This window comes from Phalacrocorax carbo, chromosome Z (genome assembly GCF_963921805.1).
Source record: "Phalacrocorax carbo chromosome Z, bPhaCar2.1, whole genome shotgun sequence".
Classification (NCBI taxonomy): domain Eukaryota; kingdom Metazoa; phylum Chordata; class Aves; order Suliformes; family Phalacrocoracidae; genus Phalacrocorax; species Phalacrocorax carbo.
Genome location: NC_087548.1, coordinates 47068930 through 47088979, shown reverse-complemented (window position 1 = coordinate 47088979; position 20050 = coordinate 47068930). Strand labels below are relative to the sequence as shown.

Genomic DNA, 20050 nt, shown 5'->3' with positions numbered 1-20050 from the left:
TTATCTTCTCTTCCTAAGACTGAACATGCCCAGCTCTCTCAGCATCTCCTCATACACACTGTGCATGCAGCTCCCTAACTATCTTGGACGCTTCTGCTGGACTCACTCCGGGATGTCAATGGCTTTCCTGTACTGGGGAGTCCAGAACTACAGCACTCCTGATGTGGTCTCACAAGTGCCACACAGAAAGAAGGACCACTTCCCCCATTCTGCTAGCTGTGCTTTTGATAATACAGCCCAGAATGTCATTGGCTTTCTGTGCTGCAAGGGCACATTCCTGTCTCGTTGGCCACCGGGACCCCAAGCCTTTCTCTGTGAATCTAGGCAGTTATCTCCCAGCTTGGATAGTTGCATGTACTTGTTCCATCTCAGCTTAAAGACCTTTAACTTTTTCTTACTGAACCTCATTGCGTTACTGTCAGCTTATTTCTCCAGCCTGACCAGGACCCTCTGAGTTGCAGGCCTGCCCTCCAACATTTGATCCCATCTCCCAGTTTTGTATCAATCTGAAAGTGCATTATGTCCCGTCCTCCAGGTCATTAATGAAGACATTAAATGGCATAACTCTCAGTATTAATCTCTGAAGGACCCTTTGTTCACTGACCATCAGCTGGACTATGCATCATGAATTGTCCACTTATTTCACCCATATCTCATCAATGTGGTGATTGGGAGACAATAGAGAACTGTTAGGGGCTTTGCTAAAGCTAAGGTATGCAATGCTCACTGTTCTTCTTTTGTCCACAGTGGCCATCACCTCAGCAAAGAAAACAAAGAGCTTGTTCAGGCATGATTTAGCCTTTAAGCTAAAGTCACCCAGTTACCTTCTTGACCTTCACATCTTTAGTCATTCAAAGAGGATTTGCTCCATGAACTTGCCAGGGACTGCAGTAAGGTTGCCTGGCCTCTAGTTTCCTGTGTCCTCCTTCTCGCCTTTCTTGAAGATGTGCGTAACATCTGCTTTTTCCAGTCATCAAGAAGCTCACCAAATTGCTAAGACCTTTTGATGATTAAAATGGCAATGGCAATTGTTGCAATGACATTGGCCAACTTCTGCAACACCCTCAGGTGCCCCCTGCACTCTTTCTTCTTTATTGTGTGTACTGCTTTCTTTCTTCATACTCTGCTAGGACATGGGAAGCCTTAGTTTTACCAGTGAAGACTGAAGCAAAAAGGCCTTGTGCAAATCAGTTTGTCCCAAGACCATTGTCATCAGGTTGCCTGCCCCATGCAGTAGTGCACCCTTAATCTCCTTAGCCTTCCTTTTGCTAGTGCTGTACATATAGAAACCTTTTTGTTGGACTTCACCTTCCTCAAGAGTTTTAACTCCACCTCAGGTCTGGATTTCCTAACTGCTTTCCTAGACATGCAATCAATGTCTTTGTGTTCCCTTCCAAACTGCATGTCCCTGCTTCGACCCTTTCTGTACTTTTTTATTGTGTTTGCATTCATTCAGGAGCTCCATGTTTATGTTTGCAGTCCTGCCACACTTGCTTAATTATTTTGATATTGCTATGGACTTTTCTTATGCTCCAAAGAGGTTTTTGCTGAAAAATACCCTACCCTTCTATCCTGCAAGACACCTTCCAAAGGGATCCTCAAAACAGGTCATGAGCAGACCAAAATTGGTGCATGTGAAGTTCAGGGTTGTAATTCTGTGTTTTTCTTGCTCTCTTCTGTATGGATCGTAAACTCCACAGCCTCATGTTTGCGGTAACCAGGGCTGTCCCTGACCTTCACATTTTCAACCATTTCTTCCTTGTCTACAAGTAGCAGGTCCAACTGAGCATCTCTCCTAGTTGAATCATTGACGACCTGCATCATGAAATTGTCTTCAGTACTTTCTGGAATCTTCTGGACAGCTTGATAATTTAAAATCTCTGTACTTAGTAACCAATTTTTGTCTTATTTGACTTCAGTTGAGGCTTAAAACTTGTCCAAATCATGTGCACATTATATTGTAACCTAACATTTCATGACTAAGGTCAGTCAGTCAACCTGTTCACATCTTGATTCCATTCATTGCTTTGGAACTGCTGCTTGGGTTATCCCTTTACCTAAAATTTTAGTGATGCTTTTTGCATATGCTTTAAAACCAGTAAGACTGCACAGAAGTATTTCTTTACTGTTGCACCACCATGCCTAATCAGAAAAGCTTCTGGCTAAAATCTTCCTCCCACAAAGTTTGCAACACCTGGAGACTATCAAAGTTGTCTACTTTTGGAATATATAAGTTTTTCAATAAAATTTTTTTTCAGCTCCAGGTTTTATGCTTCTTTCAGGCTGCCCTAGCAGTGGAAACCTTTCTGAATGTAATACTTCATTTGGTGGCTTTCAAGGATGCATGCGACTCATTTCCATTGGTAACAAAGCAGTGGATATGATCTCAGTTCAGCAAAATGTTTTTGGCAATTTCAGTGACCTTCAGATAGATTTATGTGACATTATAGACAGGTAAGAAAATAATACTTACTAATTTATGTATGTATGTATTTATTTATTTATTTATTTGAATGTTTTCTTTCAATACTGACTCAATGACAAAGAACAGAATGCTTATAAAATGGCATGCTGCTTCTTTTGTAAGAATTTAAAAGTCTAGAATAAATGCAGTATATATAGCAGAGCAATTTTATTTTCTTGCACTGCAAATACAATTACAGTAAGTGGTGTTAAAATTATTTGATGTTTCCAACAAATTTAAAAGTTCTTACTTTCTTTTCAAGTAAAGCTAGACACAAACCCCTGCCTGTGACATGTGGTCCAATTCACCCTTTGAAATGCTATGTTTTTTGTAAGTTATTGCTGCTTCCTATATTCTACCCATCCAGAAACACAGTAAATAGACAGTATTCATCACAGTGTGAGCAATCTTTTTTAGGCTATGATCAGAAATAATCTCATAACTTGCAATAGATGATATTAGCATCTATCTTAAAGAGAGCGACTAGTTGAAGTGGTTCCCTCTGCAGGGAGGAAAGATTATATACCTTCTCTGAAATAGGTGGAAATGCTTGACAGAAGGATGCTGCTGCAGTTCGATATGGAAAAGGCAGAAGATGAGTGAAAGGGGTGGTGCAGAACAGCAGAGGCTGCTGAAAAGAGAGGGAGCAGACACACAAATGGGCAATAGAAGGAGAAGTTGTCCGCTGTAGACTCAGGAGAATGAAGTCACAGGCATCTGTGCAAATTCTGCTTTATTCCAGAAATGGTTGTCATGGACCAAGCTGTAAGAGTGTACTGAAATGACCGAACAGGGAGGGGAAAGATGTGCTTGTAAACACTTCTGTCCCAGCCCCTAAATTTCTAGTCCTCAAAAATTGCTCTCTTTGGGGAATACAGTGTAGGTAGAGATCTGCTTCAAGACCATAGCCAGTTTCAGGTTCAGTCACACAGACTTATTTCTGTGACCTGCTTTCCATTCATAGAGATAACACAGTGTACGACTATCCAGGTTATTATTTTGAAGAAAGTCATAAAGCCTTGTAGGTCCAAGACAAAAATAATATTAGTTCTTCACCTAATTGTTCATAAGAGTTTATGGAGGGAAACCTCCAAAAGGAGGCCAAAATATCTGCCTACAATGTCATAGTTTCAATCAGGTTTTAATGGCTATTCTCACTAATCTTCCTACATCTCTCATGTTTTAAGAACCTATGCAGTTGCTTATATATGATTCTTTGTCCCAAATATGATAATTTGTCCCTTACTGAGTTAATCCTGACTGCAGTAGGCAGTAAGTGTGATAAACATATGACAAAACAGAGTTTGGCCTCAGTCAAAACTTTACATATATCTTGTTAGGGATTTGTATTTGTTGTGCAGCATATATTTACGTTTCTTTTTAGCTGTATCGCACCCTACTCCCTTTCCTAGTTTTCTCACTTTTCAAGCTTCTTTTACCATCTCCTTTGCCTCCTCTCTGATAGACCGCATGACACTTCCTTCCAGCTTCTAAAGCACTGTATCACTGTTGGTTTTTCAACTCTGGAATTGAGTTTACTCCACTATCGTTACACTGCTTTCTTTTTCATTTGTAGTAGAGAATCAGGATCAGAGTCAAGTTAAAAGAATGCAATGTAGAGATCTGCATATTCTTTAGTGAAACATATTGAAGGACATCTAAGCAAGATTATGAGTGGAAAACATCACCAGATTGGTTCGTAACATAATTGAAGCCAATTGCTGTCTCATGGAAACATGGTGGGATGACTCACACAACTGGAGCGCTGCAATGAGTGGCTACAAGTGCTTTCGAAGGGACAGGCAAGGAAGGAGCAGTGGAACCTTGCATGTTAGAGAGTGTTTTGACTGTCTAGAACTCAACGACTGTAATGATAAGGCTGAGTGCTTATGGGTAAGGATCAGGTGGAAGGCCAATAAGGCAGACATCCTGGTAGGAGTCTGTTATAGACTGCCCAACCAGGATGAGGAGACAGGTGAAGTACTCTACAAGCAGGTGGCTGAAGTCTCACAGTCTCTAGCCCTTGTTCTCGTGGGAGACTTTAACTTACCGGATATCTGCTGGAAATACAACACAGCAGAGAGAAAGCAGTCTCGGAGGTTCCTGGAGTGTGTGGGAGATAACGTCCTGACGCAGCTGGTAAGCGAGCCAACCAGGGGAGGTGCCCCGCTGGACCTGCTCTTTACGAACAGAGTAGGCCTGGTGAGTGATGTGGTGTTCAGAGGCTGTCTTGGGCTCAGCGACCATGACATGAAAGAGTTCTCGATTCTCGGAGAAGTAAGGAAGAGGGTCAGCAAAACCACTACCCTGGACTTCAGAAGGGCAGACTTTGGATTGTTAAGGAGCCTGGTTAACAGAGTCCCTTGGGAGGCAGTCCTGAAGGGCAAAGGAGTCCAGGAAGGCTGGATGTTATTAAAGAAGGAAGTCTCAAAGGCACAGGAGCAGGCCGTCCCTATGTGCCATAAGTTGAAAAGGTGGGGGAGAAGATCGGCTTGGCGGAATAGTGAGCTTTGGCTGGAACTCAAGGGAAAAAGGAGAGCTTACCACCTTTGGAAGAAGGGGCAGGTGACTCAGGAGGACTACAAGGATGTTGTGAGGGTATGCAGGGAAAAGATTAGGAAGGCGAAGGCCCAGCTGGAACTTAAACTGGCCACCACCATTAAAGATAACAAAAAATGTGTTTATAAATACATCAGTGACAAAAGGAGGGCCAGGGAGAATCTCCCTCCTTTGTTGGATGTGGAAGGTAACCTTGCCACGAAAGATGAGGAGAAGGCTGAGGTACTTAATGCTTTCTTTGCCTCAGCCTTTAATAGTCAGACTCATCATCCTTGGGGTTGTCAGGCCCCTGTGCTGAGAGATGGAGACAGTATGCAGAATGAAGTTCCAGTTGTTGAAGAGGTGGCAGTCACCGACCTGCTCCTTCACCTGGATGTTCACAAGTCCATGGGGCTGGATGGGATCCACCCAAGGATACTGAAGGAGCTGTCAGAGGAGCTCGCCAAGCCACTCTCCATCATTTATCAGCAGTCCCGGTTATCCAGGGAGGTCCCAGATGACTAGAAACTAGCGAATGTGATACCCCTCTACAAGAAAGGTCAGAAGGAGGACCCAGGAAAATACAGGCCTGTCAGCCTGACCTTGGTGCCAGGAAAGGTCATGGAGCAGATCATCTTGAACGCCATTATGCAGCGTATGCGGGACGCCCAGGGGATTGGGCTCAGCCAGTATGGGTTTAAGAAAGGGAGGTCCTGCCTCACTAACCTGGTCTCCTTCTATGATAAGGCGACCCACTTAGTGGATGAGGGGAAGGCTGTGGACGTTGTCTACTTGGACTTTAGTAAGGCCTTTGACACTGTATCCCACAGCATTCTCTTGGAGAATCTGGCTGCTCACGGCTTGGACAAGTGCACTCTGCACTGGGTTAAAAACCGGCTGGACGGCTGAGCCCAGAGAGTGGTGGTGAATGGAGTCAAATCCAGTTGGCAGCCAGTCACGAGTGGTGTTCCCCAGGACTCAGTGTTGGGGCCGGTCCTGTTCAATATCTTCACTAATGATCTGGATGAGGGGATTGAGTGCACCCTCAGTAAATTTGCAGATGTCACCAAGCTGGGTGGAAGTGTCAATCTGCTGGAGGACAGGAAGGCCCTACAGAGGGACCTGGACAGGCTGGATCATTGGGCTGGAGCCAAAGGTATGAGATTCAACAAGGCTCAGTGCCAGGTCCTGCACTTGGGTCACAACAACCCCAGGCAATGCTACAGGCTCGGGGAGGAGTGGCTGGAGAGCTGCCTGGAGGAAAAGGACCTGGGGGTGTTCATTGACAGCTGTCTGAACATGAACCAGCAGTGTGCTCAGGTGACCAAGAAGGCTGATGGCATCCTGGCTTGTATCAGGAATAGTGTGGCCAGCAGGAGCAGGGAGGTGATCGTGCCCCTGTACTCGGCACTGGTGAGGCTGCACCTTGAGTACTGTCTGCAGTTTTGGGCCCCTCACTACAATAAGGACATCGAGGTACTGGAGTGTGTCCAGAGAAGGGCGACAAAGTTGGTGAAGGGTCTAGGGAACAAGTCTTATGAGGATCAGCTGGGGGAGCTGGGGTTGTTTAGTCTGGAGAAGAGGAGGCTGAGGGGAGACCTTATCGCTCTCTACAACTACCTGAAAGGAGGTTGTAGTGAGGCAGGGGTGTGTCTTTTCTCCCTAGTAACAAGTGATAGGACGAGAGGAAATGGCCTTTAAGTTGTGCCACGAGAGTTTTAGATTGGATATTAGGAAAAATTTCTTCACCAAAATGGTTGTCAAGTATTAGAACAGGCTGCCCAGGGAGGTGGTTGAGTCACCATGCCTGGAGGTATTTAAAAGAAAGGTAGACGTAGTGCTTGAGGATATGGTTTAGTGGTGGACTTGGCAGTGATAGTTTAGCAGTTGGACTCAATGATCTTAAGGGTCTTTTCCAACCTTAACAATTCTATGATCCTATAATTCACCATGGATTTTTCAATGTACAGTGTAATGGGGACCTCTTAAAATGCTCATCTCAGAGCTGTGGTTTAAGAACCATCTCTTCCTCCATGAATGCAGAGACATTTCACCTCATTTTTTAAAGGAAGATGATACATTTTGAAATCTAGTGAATCCAGTTCCTTTCGGCTTTTGAATGGCCATTGTATGTAAGTGTGTGCATGTAGATTTTAAAAAGAAGTTTGTGTGTATAAATATGTATAAAGTCATCCTGTGAATCTCAGTATACAGAATTCCAGCATTATTTACAGTATTCCAGATATCATAACATTTGTCTTTTATTCAGTAGAAGTTCAATTTATTCAGAACTGCACCCTTTTTGATTGCTTTTTTGTTGCTTGTAGGCACTGCATCAAAGGGATTAGATAAATATGTAGCCCTTCCCCATATTTTTATTTTGCTGCATTTTTATAGCATATGAAGATAGTTTTTTTATATCAATTTTTTTATTTTATATCGATGCCACTGCCATCCATTTTTTTCAGTATGGACTTGTGTAAGCCACTTAAGCTTCCCAGCCACAGTCTTTTTCAAAGTCCTTTTATTACTTTATGTCACTGTATTAACTCTTTCTTTTTGAGCTTATATTACTCTCATAGTTCATCAAAATTATGTGTGGTTTCCCATGATCAATGACATGAAATGAAAAAAATAGTCTTTATGGCAGTCTTTTGTTGGATTGGTTATATTTTCTCTAAAATTTGCTAATGTTAACTCATGACTCCTTATATCTTGACAATTGCACCTTTCTTTCACTAGCTCTGCCAGGTTTAGTTTTCAGCTTTCAGCATTCTTACAATATGTCTTCCTAACTTATCAAAACTGAAATTTAATCCACCCATTTTCATCGATCTCATTATACTTATTATATTTTATTTCAAAACAATTTTTTTAAAAAAGTCTTCCTGGTCTTGTGCTAGCTTGTTCCAGGGACTGTTTATTTCCAGTTTTCTCACAGAACCTCATTCCATTTCATGTCTGCAGCTCATCATCTGGAACAAACATCATGCTTCTCTTTATCAAACTAATTCTACATCTTACCTTAAATCCCAGTTGATAAGATGCTTTCTTCTTTGACAACATTAAAATTGCTTACATGTATTAAAAATTTCTAATAGATAGCTTGTATCATCTTGTGCACCATATCATTTGACAGAAAATATTTTCTTCCTACAATGATTTCTACATGTCTTTTGTTGTCCTAAACTAAAGTAATCAGCATTTCTGCCACTGTGCTCCTCATGGTAGATATCCACCCTACAGCTAAGAGCAGACAAACCACTTCTTTGACTTGAAGTCTTTATTGGAGTATTTGCATCTCCAATTCCAAATAATGAAGCAATTCTCCAGTTCTGGAGTTTTTTATGGCTTTTGTAGTAGAAACAATGGATCACTAAATGTAATAGTTTTACACATTTAAAGTGCATGAACACAAATAAGAATTAGTTTGTAGAGTGATCTGAATTTATATACAATAGAAAATAAACTGAAAATAGTTCTACTGAGTCCATTCTTATATCATAGATATATATATTTAAGATATATAGACTATTCTTTAGGTAATTTACAATCCTTATTGACAGATAGCTGATTACCCATTCATGTATTCATTGGGATATAATTTATTAGGTTATTCTTCTTTTTAAACAAAAAAGAAAAACAAAAGCAAACAAAAAAATCCCTACCCTTTTCCTATTTTGTATTATCTCAGTTCCATAAAATTTCCAATTCTTCCTCCTATGCCAAAATTATTATGATTCTTTCCAGTCATTGCTTGTCCCATGTTCTTTCATTTATCTTTTTCATTGTATAATATTTTGTCCATTGCTCCTATACCTCTTGGGCATGCAAACAATTCTTTTCATATATTTTTCCTTAATATCTTTTCTCTCAGCTCCTTTATCAATATATGTTGGTTTAATAACTACTAAGTATACATAAACCATTGACAAAATAACTTTAAATGACACAATGTTGTTCTAAAAGCCTTACAAAGTTAGCACATTTAGTCTCTGAGGAGAGAGTACCAGATGAATCTGTCATAATTACATCAAGCCCTACAGAGAAACATACAATTGCCTACCAGGAGTTATTGCCTTTGATGTCTTAGCAGTAGTGTGTTGTACAAAACCCAGAATAAATGTTTTTGTATGTAGAAAAAAAAAAGGACACTAGCACTGAGATAGTTTTCAAATATTATTTTGTTTTTAAATTGAAGACTGAAGAAAGAAAAATAATGAAAATTGCAGCAATTACTTAATCTTTTCAAAATATCTTTTAGCCATAGTTGGGAACGATGATAAGCAGATAATGTACAAAAAAATGTATTTAACAGATAATTGGAATATGAAGTTCTTATTTTTTCCTTCTTTCAAAAGTATATTCATGTTCAGCTTGAGTATTAGCTAATTATTATTAGCCTGCTGCCTTGCTTTTAAATCATGTATAATTTTCAGATGTCATATGCTTAAAAGCATACTACAGAGTAATATGTGTTAAATGCTTAGTCAGCTGGGTTTCTTCTGATTTAAGCAGACATGGTGATGCATCCAAAAATTACTTTTTACAAATTAAGTATTAGAAATATTTTTTCTAATATTAGAAATATTTTTCTAAAAAGATTAGTTTCCTCTGAGAAAGCACTGTTCTAAATCTTGCTTTGGGTAAGGTTGCAGCATATAATGTAATTATAGCTTCACTTTGATGTAGCTAGTGGCTACTTTCTATTATACATTATGAAACAGAGAGAAGGTGTAAAATTTGATGTTAAAAGATTTAAATTATACTGTAAATTATTTTCACTTCTATTAAAGTTGGTTCAAGCATCATCAATTTCATCTAAGCTTTTCATCTTGTGAACACTATTAGGAAGATTAATTCATATGGACAGGGAATCAATACAAGTAATCACCATGTAAATCATTTGCAATTTTGGGATAATGATGCCTTTATTAAAAAGGAATAAGACAAAAAAAAGCCCTATGATTGAAATACATGCAAGCAGAGCACCTGTCAGAGGAGGCACTGAAAGTCCTGAATGGTGGTTAAGTTGGAGGAGAAGTATATTTATAAACTGTAGAAAGCAACATGAAACCTTAATCCTAAGAATTATTAGGATAAATTAAGAATTTATCCAATTCCTTCAAGCAAAGTGTATAATATCAAAGTAATTGTAAACATAAAGGTAATTTTTATGTTCCAAACCAGAGGTCTTTGAGACATATAACATCTACAGACTTGTCTTAGAAATACATTCAATGAGTGAGAAATAGATACAAGATCAGCTCTTTCACTGGCAAAAATGTCACTTATCTCCTTGAAAACAGGTGAACTACATCACTTTACTTACTTTACCTACTCTTTATCTGCTAATTTTTTTTCTTCCCTTCTCTGAAAATCTCTGCTTATCCTTGTTTATAAACATGAAAGGAAGAGAAAATTCTTTGAGAGTCAGGAGGAGTGAATGTTCAAAGGCCCTGAATTATTCATAGGGCAGATGTGTGAATTGCTGGACTTTATACAATCCTAATTTAATACCCTCCTAAGATTTCTTGAATGAATTAAAAGGTACTTTAAGATCCTATGAATATTAGTGAGCCTGTTTCTTTTTTCTTTGCTTAATGCCAACATAAAGGCCTTATATCTATTCTAAACTATATCACATACGCCCACATATACACATACACTCACTGCAATTAGGATGTTAACTAATTTCTAAGGTGCAAGCTAGTAAATAATTGGTTAATGTGTGCCACTCTGTTTCACTATATCTTCAGTTGTGTTTATAAAAAAGATAATTTTTCTTTTTTTTTAATCTCACACAATATTTTATACTTAGGTATAGTGCTGCAGTCTTAGGTATTAAACAGTTACAGGCAAATATTCTTTGCAGTCAACCACTGTAAATCCAGAAGAAAGCTACCAAAATTCTTCAGGTTTATGCTCATGTCACCAGAATGAAAACAGCTTTACTGGCAGTTACCCTTTGTGATGGAACTGACATACTGGATATCCGAATATTTTACTCTGTAGGAAGTAACCATGATTTTAGAATAAGAAATAGCTGTCGGGTACTATGGTCAGTTTTATATGTTATGTGATCTTAAAAAAATCTATTACTTGTATAATAATAGGAAGATATCTGTTGTGATATTGCCTTGTGACACATCTTGTTGAAGAAATCCTATCAGTTGCAGAACTTGTCAGTGAATTATCAGCAAGTAAATTTTTCATTGGTTTGTCAGTCTGCATTGAGTTGCAGAGAGTTGAATGGTAATAAGTAACAATTATGCATCTTACACTTCAATTCTGTTCTCACAGGCTTATTGTAAAATTAATATATTTATTATAGACAATAGGCATAGTGGGAAAGAAAAAAGAAACTCTCTTAATTTTCTAGTAATCATATTGACATCTTCCCCAATGAGCCTGAGGACTTCCTTCATGGTATTACACTTCTTTTCCATTATTTTCCAACCCTTGATAAGTACAAGTGATATGTAAAGAAAAGAGAGTGAAAATGCCCTTTGTTTTTCACTTTAGATGTTTGCCTAATTACTGTGAACATGGTGGTGAATGCTCACAGTCCTGGAATAGCTTCTACTGCAACTGTGCCAATACTGGTTACAAAGGAGCTACTTGCCATGATTGTAAGTCTAAGATGTTTTCTGACTGTGCTTTTATTTCTGATTTAAATTTTTTACAACAAAAATATATATTTCTATTGATCACTCATATTAGAAAATTTTTGAGTGATGTAAATATTCATAAGTTGGTTCAAAAAAAGGCCTTGAGAATTCAAAATATGTAGCAGCAAAAACTTCTTGAAATTTTTAATGTTTATCTGTTTCATATTTTTCATAATTAACACGAGATGGTCAGTAATAGCCTCTTCCATCCATATAATTCCATCTTCTGAATCAACAACTTATTTAGATTAGTAAACATATTTATGTTAAAATAATCTTTATTCATTCACAACCATCAATAATATTTATTTCTGAGATAATGGGACTACATTAATGTATAAAGGTAATCACATGTTTAGCCCTAAACAAATGTTTATGTAGTTTGCTGAATCAGGGAGTAGATTAGGAGAAATTAAAAAAAAAGCTAACAGAAAGCAGCTGAAGAAATGGAAACTAATTTCACAGTATGCTCTACATTTGTATTGCTTTAAGTGTGTTCTGGGAAGCGGAATAAATCATTAATCTGACCTTCACTATATGTTTCCAATAACCTTATGAAACTTTACAGATAATTTTTAAAAATTCCTAAGACTTCCCTAATGATCAGATAAATAATTCTGTCCTCATAGAATGTCCTTATAAAGTCTCTACAATCCTGTTGGCAGTTTTTATGAAAAAAAGCATATGTCTACACACATAGGATTTTTCCAGAAATCATTGATTTTAGAAATCAACCTATTAAATCTGACTTGCATAGAGTCAACGACAGTGACGACTTTTCCTGTAATGTCTTAATTGTGAAGAAAGTAGTGACATAAGCAACAATTTTATGAAAATTTCTGTAGCAAAGAAAGGATGTCGATAGTACAGATGCTTTTGAATACCACAGTGTATAATATGTAATAAAGTTGTAAGAGTTATTGAACTTTTATTCATGGTCAAAAATACATATGAAAGCCTTCCAGGATGGTTGTTTATGATTAACAAAATGTTGTATCTACAGATAAAAAATGGAAGGCTCTTAGTACTTGATTTTAGTGATTTAAATAATTATTTCAAATCAAGAACCTAGGATAATTCTTGGCCATCTTATCACACTTCTGTGCAATTTTAAAGAAAAAATGCCCCTTGAATTGTCAAAGAAACATTCTTTTTATTATAAGCCTAGAAATAGGTTACTGATCTTGAAATATTAATATACACACTACCATGTTCATAAAACATTTAATGAATAATTGAATATCTTTGTCATGTTTAACTTTAACTAAGACTATTTACTATAAGGAATCATAAAATTCCATTTGAAAATTACGTAAATGGTGCATTCTGAATATTTTATAGAGTAAGCAATCTAAATGAATTGTTTACCTGGGTGTGTTGCAAAGTCAGTAACCACCAAAAAAAAGAAAAAAAACCCACAGAGATCACACTCTTCCAAAAATTAGTTTCTTTTTAAAAAATAACACCTCTTTTTATTACCCTACTAGTACTTTAAAGCTTTTTTTTTTAAAAAAAATATTTAAATAAACTGAATATATAGAGATCAAAATCTTCTAGACTTAATCGTAATGGAGTTACGTTTTTATATGTATGACACTCACTATTTTTTCTGAATCTATCAGCTCCTTCTTTTTGGCAGAGTATTTTCAAGTTTTTATAATAACTGATAAAACATACAGTGTAAATGTGGAAAGAAAGACCAGACAGTATGACTGCTCGATGTCAATATAATGGTTAAGGAGAAGTTAGGCTAATGTTGTCTAGCTGTGGCATTGTCTTCAGTGGTTCCTGTCTAAGAGGTGGACTCGAAAGTCCTTTCTCTCAGGTTTTTGATCATAAAGATGTCATCACAGACTTTTCTTTAGGCTTTTACTGCTATAAAGCATACACGACATGGGACTGAGAAGCTGTCATCTTGTCTTTGCTCATTTAGTTCTTTTATTGCAGTCTCCAAAAAGACATTTGCCCTTCCATTTAAAAAGGGAAGAAAGTAAGAAGCGTGAACGCCAAAAATGCCAGGAGGCAATCAAAACGCCTAGAAACACTGGCTGTCTTCTGTTGTATGTAATAACAACAATACCAAAAATATGATTTGGTTAAGGTAGTTAGTGTTTTTTTCCTCCAAATCTGATTGCCATGGTCTATGTAATACTCTTGGCATTTACATTACTGGGTAGCTTTTACAACCATTTACTCACCCACATTTCATGGTTTCCTTCCTGAAGTTTCCAGCTTGATATATGGAAGAAAATGCTTGAAAATACCACTTGTGACCTCCCTGATAAAAAAAACCCAAATGCGCTTTACGAATTTAAATAAAGTATAGTTTTGATTATGTGATTTCTTCTTTATTCTTTAGCAATGAACACTCACAACTTCTCTTCCCCCTTGAGAGGCTCTGCACACATTTTTTTTTTTTTAATTTCCTGAATAAAATGTAAAATTATGCCATTACATTTGTGATGGAATGTGTTCTTTTACAGCCATCTATGAGCAATCATGTGAAGCCTATAAGCACAGAGGGAACACTTCAGGCTTTTACAATATTGATTCAGATGGAAGTGGCCCCTTGAGACCGTTTCTTGTATACTGTAATATGACAGGTGAGGTGATAAATTTCCTTAACTCACAGCTGGGTCTGTATGCATGTTCGTTATATTCAAACATGAGTTATTGAGTAAGAAGCCTCTGTAGTTCCTAAGTTTAATGCACAACAAAATGAAGGTGACTCCTTAGCTGAGAATACTGGGAAAGATTTAGGCAGAGAAATTAGAATAAAAAGAGGATTCAGGCTGTGAAGCTAACGCTGTGTTCCTGTTGTGTTTTGCATAAATGGGGCATGTTCCATATGGAGACAATGTCATACTAGTTCATTTTTGGGGAGCAGCTTTGTTTTCATTGAAGCTACAGCCTCTTGAGGACTTTTAAGGAACTGAGAAATAAGTTATGGTTTTTAGAATATTAATGACTTTTCCTGGTAGCCTTCTGAAAAATTGTAAAACAGAACTGTTCTTTGTTATGAAGAATATAGACATGAAGCTTAATTTTTCAAGCTGCGCGTAGATCTTTTTGGAGAACACAAATGCAAACAGTGGGACTCTCACAGCCTTACTTTCAGGCACCCTGCCTTCTCTTCTGCACCCAGTTCTTTGAATCTGACCATTTATATCACTAGGAGTTTAGATAGAGTATTTTGTCTGTCTGCTTTTTAACAAGCCCATTGATGTTGTCTATGTATGCCTTTGGTATATGTCCTTTCAATGAAGGTTATATTTACATGTCTTTTTGCAATTTATTATTGTCTTATTTGTGGCTGTTTCCTTTTATTTTTACTTAGAGTTAATTGAATTTAATTGCTTCCCAGCCAAAACGATGGCAACACTTTGCTGTTTTATGTGAGAAAGATTTATTTTTACACAGTTACAACTGTTTAGATTACATGAATAAGCTATATTTGAATTTAGTGTAGGTGTGTCCTAAGAGTTGAGAACTTTACTTAAAAACCTTATCATAAGCTTTTGATGTTGATTTGTAAACAATTTGTGGTCACATCTATTTCTTGAGAAACTGGGAGGATGCTCTGCCAGTGGCATTGGTTGATTTTTATAGCAATCTGAAGAATACACTACTATACGTATTGAAATAATAGAATTCTTACAATTTCAGTTAGTCTGTGCAATTTAACTAGTCTCACCATGTCAGCTCCTGACTTTGATTCCTACAGTGAACTGTGTTAGCTCATGGTGGGCACACTTCACATTGGCACGGACCATTAAAAAGAAATATCTTAGTACCCGATGAGACTAAAAGACACCAAAGAATCATGGCAGAAAGACGACATTTTTTTTAAATGGGTATAACCCTCCAAGGTGCAGAGTAGTGTCTGATTTATCCTTGTGTGTCCATGAACAGCTGTTACTGTTTTCCTCAGTCACTCTTTATTCACCACATTAAGCAAACCTCATTGATCAGTTCTTCATCTCAAGATGCAGCCTGACAGGATGAATCTTCTGTATTTGTTTTGTTCTCAGTTTCTTCATGACTGGTATTCCCTTTTCCCACCAGAGGCAGGGAAGGCAGATGCCCACATTTCTTACAGCACTGCCTGTCTTTGACATTCATGGGGCTCTATTTTCAGGCAGCTGAGAGGAAGGTGCCTTTTCCTGGTTTTACTCTTGGAGGTCAGTTTCAGAAAGAAAAGCCTACAGTCCACGTTTAGCTGCCCATTAAGATGACCAAACTTTGCAGTGACCTGCTTTTCTTTTTCTTTGTAAATTTGGGAGTGTGATGACAAGTCTGATAGCTGATCCATTTGCCTTAAGTTTTTATGTTCAGCATAGCTGTTAGATATATTTGTTACTGTGTGTATGTGCATGTACAAAAAGAAATCTAAGTTTGCTATATTTCCAGCCATCAGCTTTTTGAAACCATTAGCATGTACTCAATAAAATTTTGTAATTTGACAAAAAAACAGGTAGGCATTTATAAAATGTTTCATAAAAAACTCCTTTTAATATAATATTTTTTGAATAGGTATCTCACCTTGATGTTTCCTTTAGGATTTCTGATGAATACTTGTCCTTTAAGTCACCATGAGTTCTTTCTCCTCTATAAATATCTTATAATGTCAGCCATGTGTGGCCTGTAGGCAGCTACTGAAATAGAATACAAGACTTAAATAGTGAGATATACTACTACTAGAATGTCAGAAATATTATCATCAATACTACAAGTTAGAAAGAATAGTATTTCTCATATCTACTCAAATTATATTGACCATTAAAATACAATAATGAAGCCAACATGAATCTCGACTTGACTGACCCAGACCAGTTTTAACTGGGAGTGTGCTCACCCTTACCTAGAAGTGGGTTTTAGTCATGGGGCTCAGATGGTTACAGGCTTTGCAAGTGGAGGCTGAAACAGAATAAGCTCAGTGCTTCCGTATTCATAGATAAGGGGGCTTGGCAAAAGTACAAAAAAGCAGAATCAAACGAGCCTTTATCAGCCCACAATATTTCAGGCAGTTCATATTTTGGAGAACATGGAGGAAGTAATCTCTGTAATCCCAAGCAGGCTGTCTGATGTTACATTTCCTTTTATGCAAACTATGGGACAGAGTGACCAATGCATTCCTGTGCTATGGTGACAGCCAGTTTCATTCTTCCTGTGTCTCAATGTACAGGAAAATTATTTTTCTAGTCTCAAAGTAAATACAAAGCCTATGGCCTCTGGTAGTTTTTAAAGTAATGCCTTCATGGAAGTATTGTAACATCAGTTTTAGTAGTTGATCCGTGTGGTTTTGCATTGTAGTAAGTTCTTGCAGTTAAAAATGTTTTCCGTAATTGCTGTAGGAAGTTAAAAGAAGACTTTTAATGAAAGAATATTTGTGAAGTATTAATGTATCTGGAAAGCTATTGAACTGCTTTGTTGCTTAGTGTAAACAACACGGCACCAAGTTGGAGTAAGTCTGTTTCACAGCATATACTTTCTATAAATATAAAACATATTGTTTATTATTCTACCATTTGAATTATATGTATATTTATATGCAAGCCTTTTCTGCTCTTTTATTACAAGAGCATTACTTCAGAACATATTTTCCAGAAATCCTGTTTGGAGTACTGAATATTTACTAGTGACTCATGCAAAAAAATCTTGTAGATACAGTTCAATTGCTTCTGGAATAAATATTTCGGTAATATTTTGCACACCCCCAGTTTACATTAATAATAAGACCTGCCTACACAATGGAAAGAAGTACATAGCTGCCTTACCCAGCAGTATCTGAGCTAAAAGTTGACTTAACAGCATGTGTGTTTTAAGGAAATGCAGCTCACAGTTCTGAACTAGTACCAAGTCAAGTGGGCAAACCATGGTGGGTGCTATAAATTAGTATTACTTCAGGTGTTTGGAACCAACTTTCTATTGAACTTTGGAAGCTGTGATTCTTAGTCCTTGACTAAATACAGGTTTTGAATAGTACTTCAAGTAATGACTCCTATTTGAATTTAGATAGCTAGAATAACTCACCTTCACATAATCTGAGTTTTATAGTAAATACAGTATTTGCAAGCTACTTTTGCATCTTTGTATAATAGAAAAGATTGTAGGTTATTTTCTCACACAAAATAAATTAATACAAATTATAGTAATATATGTAATGTAGCTAGAATCTAGGATAGAATTTAGTGTTATTTTATAAACAATTTAAGCCTGGGAAAAGTAACAATAGTGAGTATTATTTCTTTCTATTTTTTTATTGCATTTTACCAAGTAAACTATATCTTTTTTCAGAGACAATTATTTGGGTGTTTTAACTTACTGTTTCCTTATTCAATAATCATAACAATCTGAATACCTGTTACAGTCATGGTACGATAATCTACTTATAAATAGAAATAATGATTAATTGTTTTCATTTATGCCTAGTGATTTATGTCTGTTTCATGTGCCCAAAAGCACTTTTTGTGATCAAAGAAGTCATCTTAAAGTTTGGTTGATTTCATCATCCATTCCCTTTCCATTACCAACTTATGCAGCTATTTGTCATTCTTTATTACTTTTCACATGCGTTTTGAAAGATACAACGTGGACAATTATACAGCATAACAACACCAACCTAACCAGAGTCAAAAACGCTAATCGAGAGAACCCCCACACTGTGTTTTTCAAGTACTCTGCCAGCCTAGACCAGCTTCAGGCTACAATTAACCATGCAGAGCACTGTGAACAGGAGCTTGCTTACCACTGCAAAAAATCAAGGCTTTTAGATAAGCAAGGTAAGTAAAGTAGACAAATCTTATTATCTTGCATAGTGCATTTTATTTTACTGACTACTGAAGGTATTTATTTCTATCAAGGTTATGGAATTTTGTTACCACAGAGTTTGAACTACTTTGGATATCTAGTACTCAGGTTATCTTAAGTTGTCAAGAGTTATTTGAACCAGAAAAACAAAGATGTCAATTTATAATGATATTCATTCACAGAATTAAGTGCTCTCAAAGTTAACTTATCTCATGTCTTTAACAGAAATTATTATTATCAGAGCTAATGTTTTTCTGCCATCCAGGGATTTTTAAATTTTAATGAAGGAATTACTGAGGAAATGTCTCCTTAAAAGAACACAGATTAGTGCACAGATATCAGCAGAAGTTTATCACTGAATATTTTTGAACACTTAATGTGCATATTGTGAGTGCTTGACAAAAAGCATCAATAACATTAAATTTCCACTGTCCAACATAACAATGCATAAAAGAAAAGCATTAGTTAAAATGTGGATTATTGAAAAAGTATAATTGTTTTATGAGAAAAATGAATGGAGATCCTCTGGCGTACTCAAAGAAAAATGAAGTTATGTAGTCTACTTAAATATTAACTTTCTCTGACAGAGAGCTGCAGTTAACAGACTTTACCATAAAAATCCATTGTAAGTATTGTAAATAATATAAAAGTAAAAATCTCATTGTTTACTGTATTTTGAAAACCTAAGTGATATTTTTTGACTTGACTGCTAGAAACAATGAAACTGCTCAAATTGATTTTTTGGCATTCTTTCCTACTAAGCAGGCCTCTGAGTGTAAAAGTCACTATCTCTGTCTCTAAACTCTTTCCTTACATATTATTTCTTATTAATTATGTCACTGGACTCCTTAGACTTGAATTCACTCTCAACAGAATATCTGCTTGAAAACATCTCCACAGCATAAAACATTAAGCTACTGCTTAACATCTCCCATTGAGCTTCCCTTTTAACTATGGACTCCAAATTAAAGTTATGGCTAGCTATCCAAAAGCCTTGTTTGTACCATGCAGAGGGTTTCAAGATTGTGCTCTCTAGGTATTTAATATCTTTTGGCTATTTAACTGTCACATAGATTGAGTGAAAACCAAAAAAAGAACTCCCACCTTCTCAACTCACCAATTTCAGCAGAGTGATCAGGCTGGAAACCATGAAAAAAAATTAGGTCAAAGAAGAGACAGAAAGACCCAGGCAAGCAGGACTTTCTACTTCTTTTTTTTTCTTGTGTGTGTGTGATTCAACATTGCAGAGAAATGCAGGTTTCTCAAGAGAGCTAAAAGAGTGCAATCAGTCAATTGTGGTAAGCCATCTAAAATTTAGAGTTCTGAACACTAGGAGTAAACAGGCATGGGAAAGTTATTTGTGAGTTCTACAGTTTTTCTAAAATTGTTCTTTGTTTAAACGCTGCCAAAGACTGCACTAAATGCAACTTGCCATTCCACTGAAGAGTGGGCTTTAGTTTGTTCTGAAAGAGAAAGCTTTGATGTAAGAGAAAGCTACGATCTAGTGATGGTCGGTTTTGGCTTCTGCAGTGAGGCTGCTTTAAAAAAGGCAACACTGGGTCTTGTG

At 36.9% G+C, this 20050-nt stretch overlaps 1 protein-coding gene across 1 annotated transcript in view; it reads left to right on the top strand.

Moving 5' to 3' along the window:
* CNTNAP4 (contactin associated protein family member 4) overlaps nucleotides 1-20050 on the top strand; it is a 241114-nt gene that overhangs the window by 173716 nt on the left and 47348 nt on the right. Inside the window, exons 10-13 of the mRNA XM_064438555.1 lie at nucleotides 2283-2454; nucleotides 11528-11634; nucleotides 14157-14276; nucleotides 18258-18455. Of these exons, the coding sequence (XP_064294625.1) occupies nucleotides 2283-2454; nucleotides 11528-11634; nucleotides 14157-14276; nucleotides 18258-18455 (597 nt within the window). The remainder of the gene's footprint in view (nucleotides 1-2282; nucleotides 2455-11527; nucleotides 11635-14156; nucleotides 14277-18257; nucleotides 18456-20050) is intronic.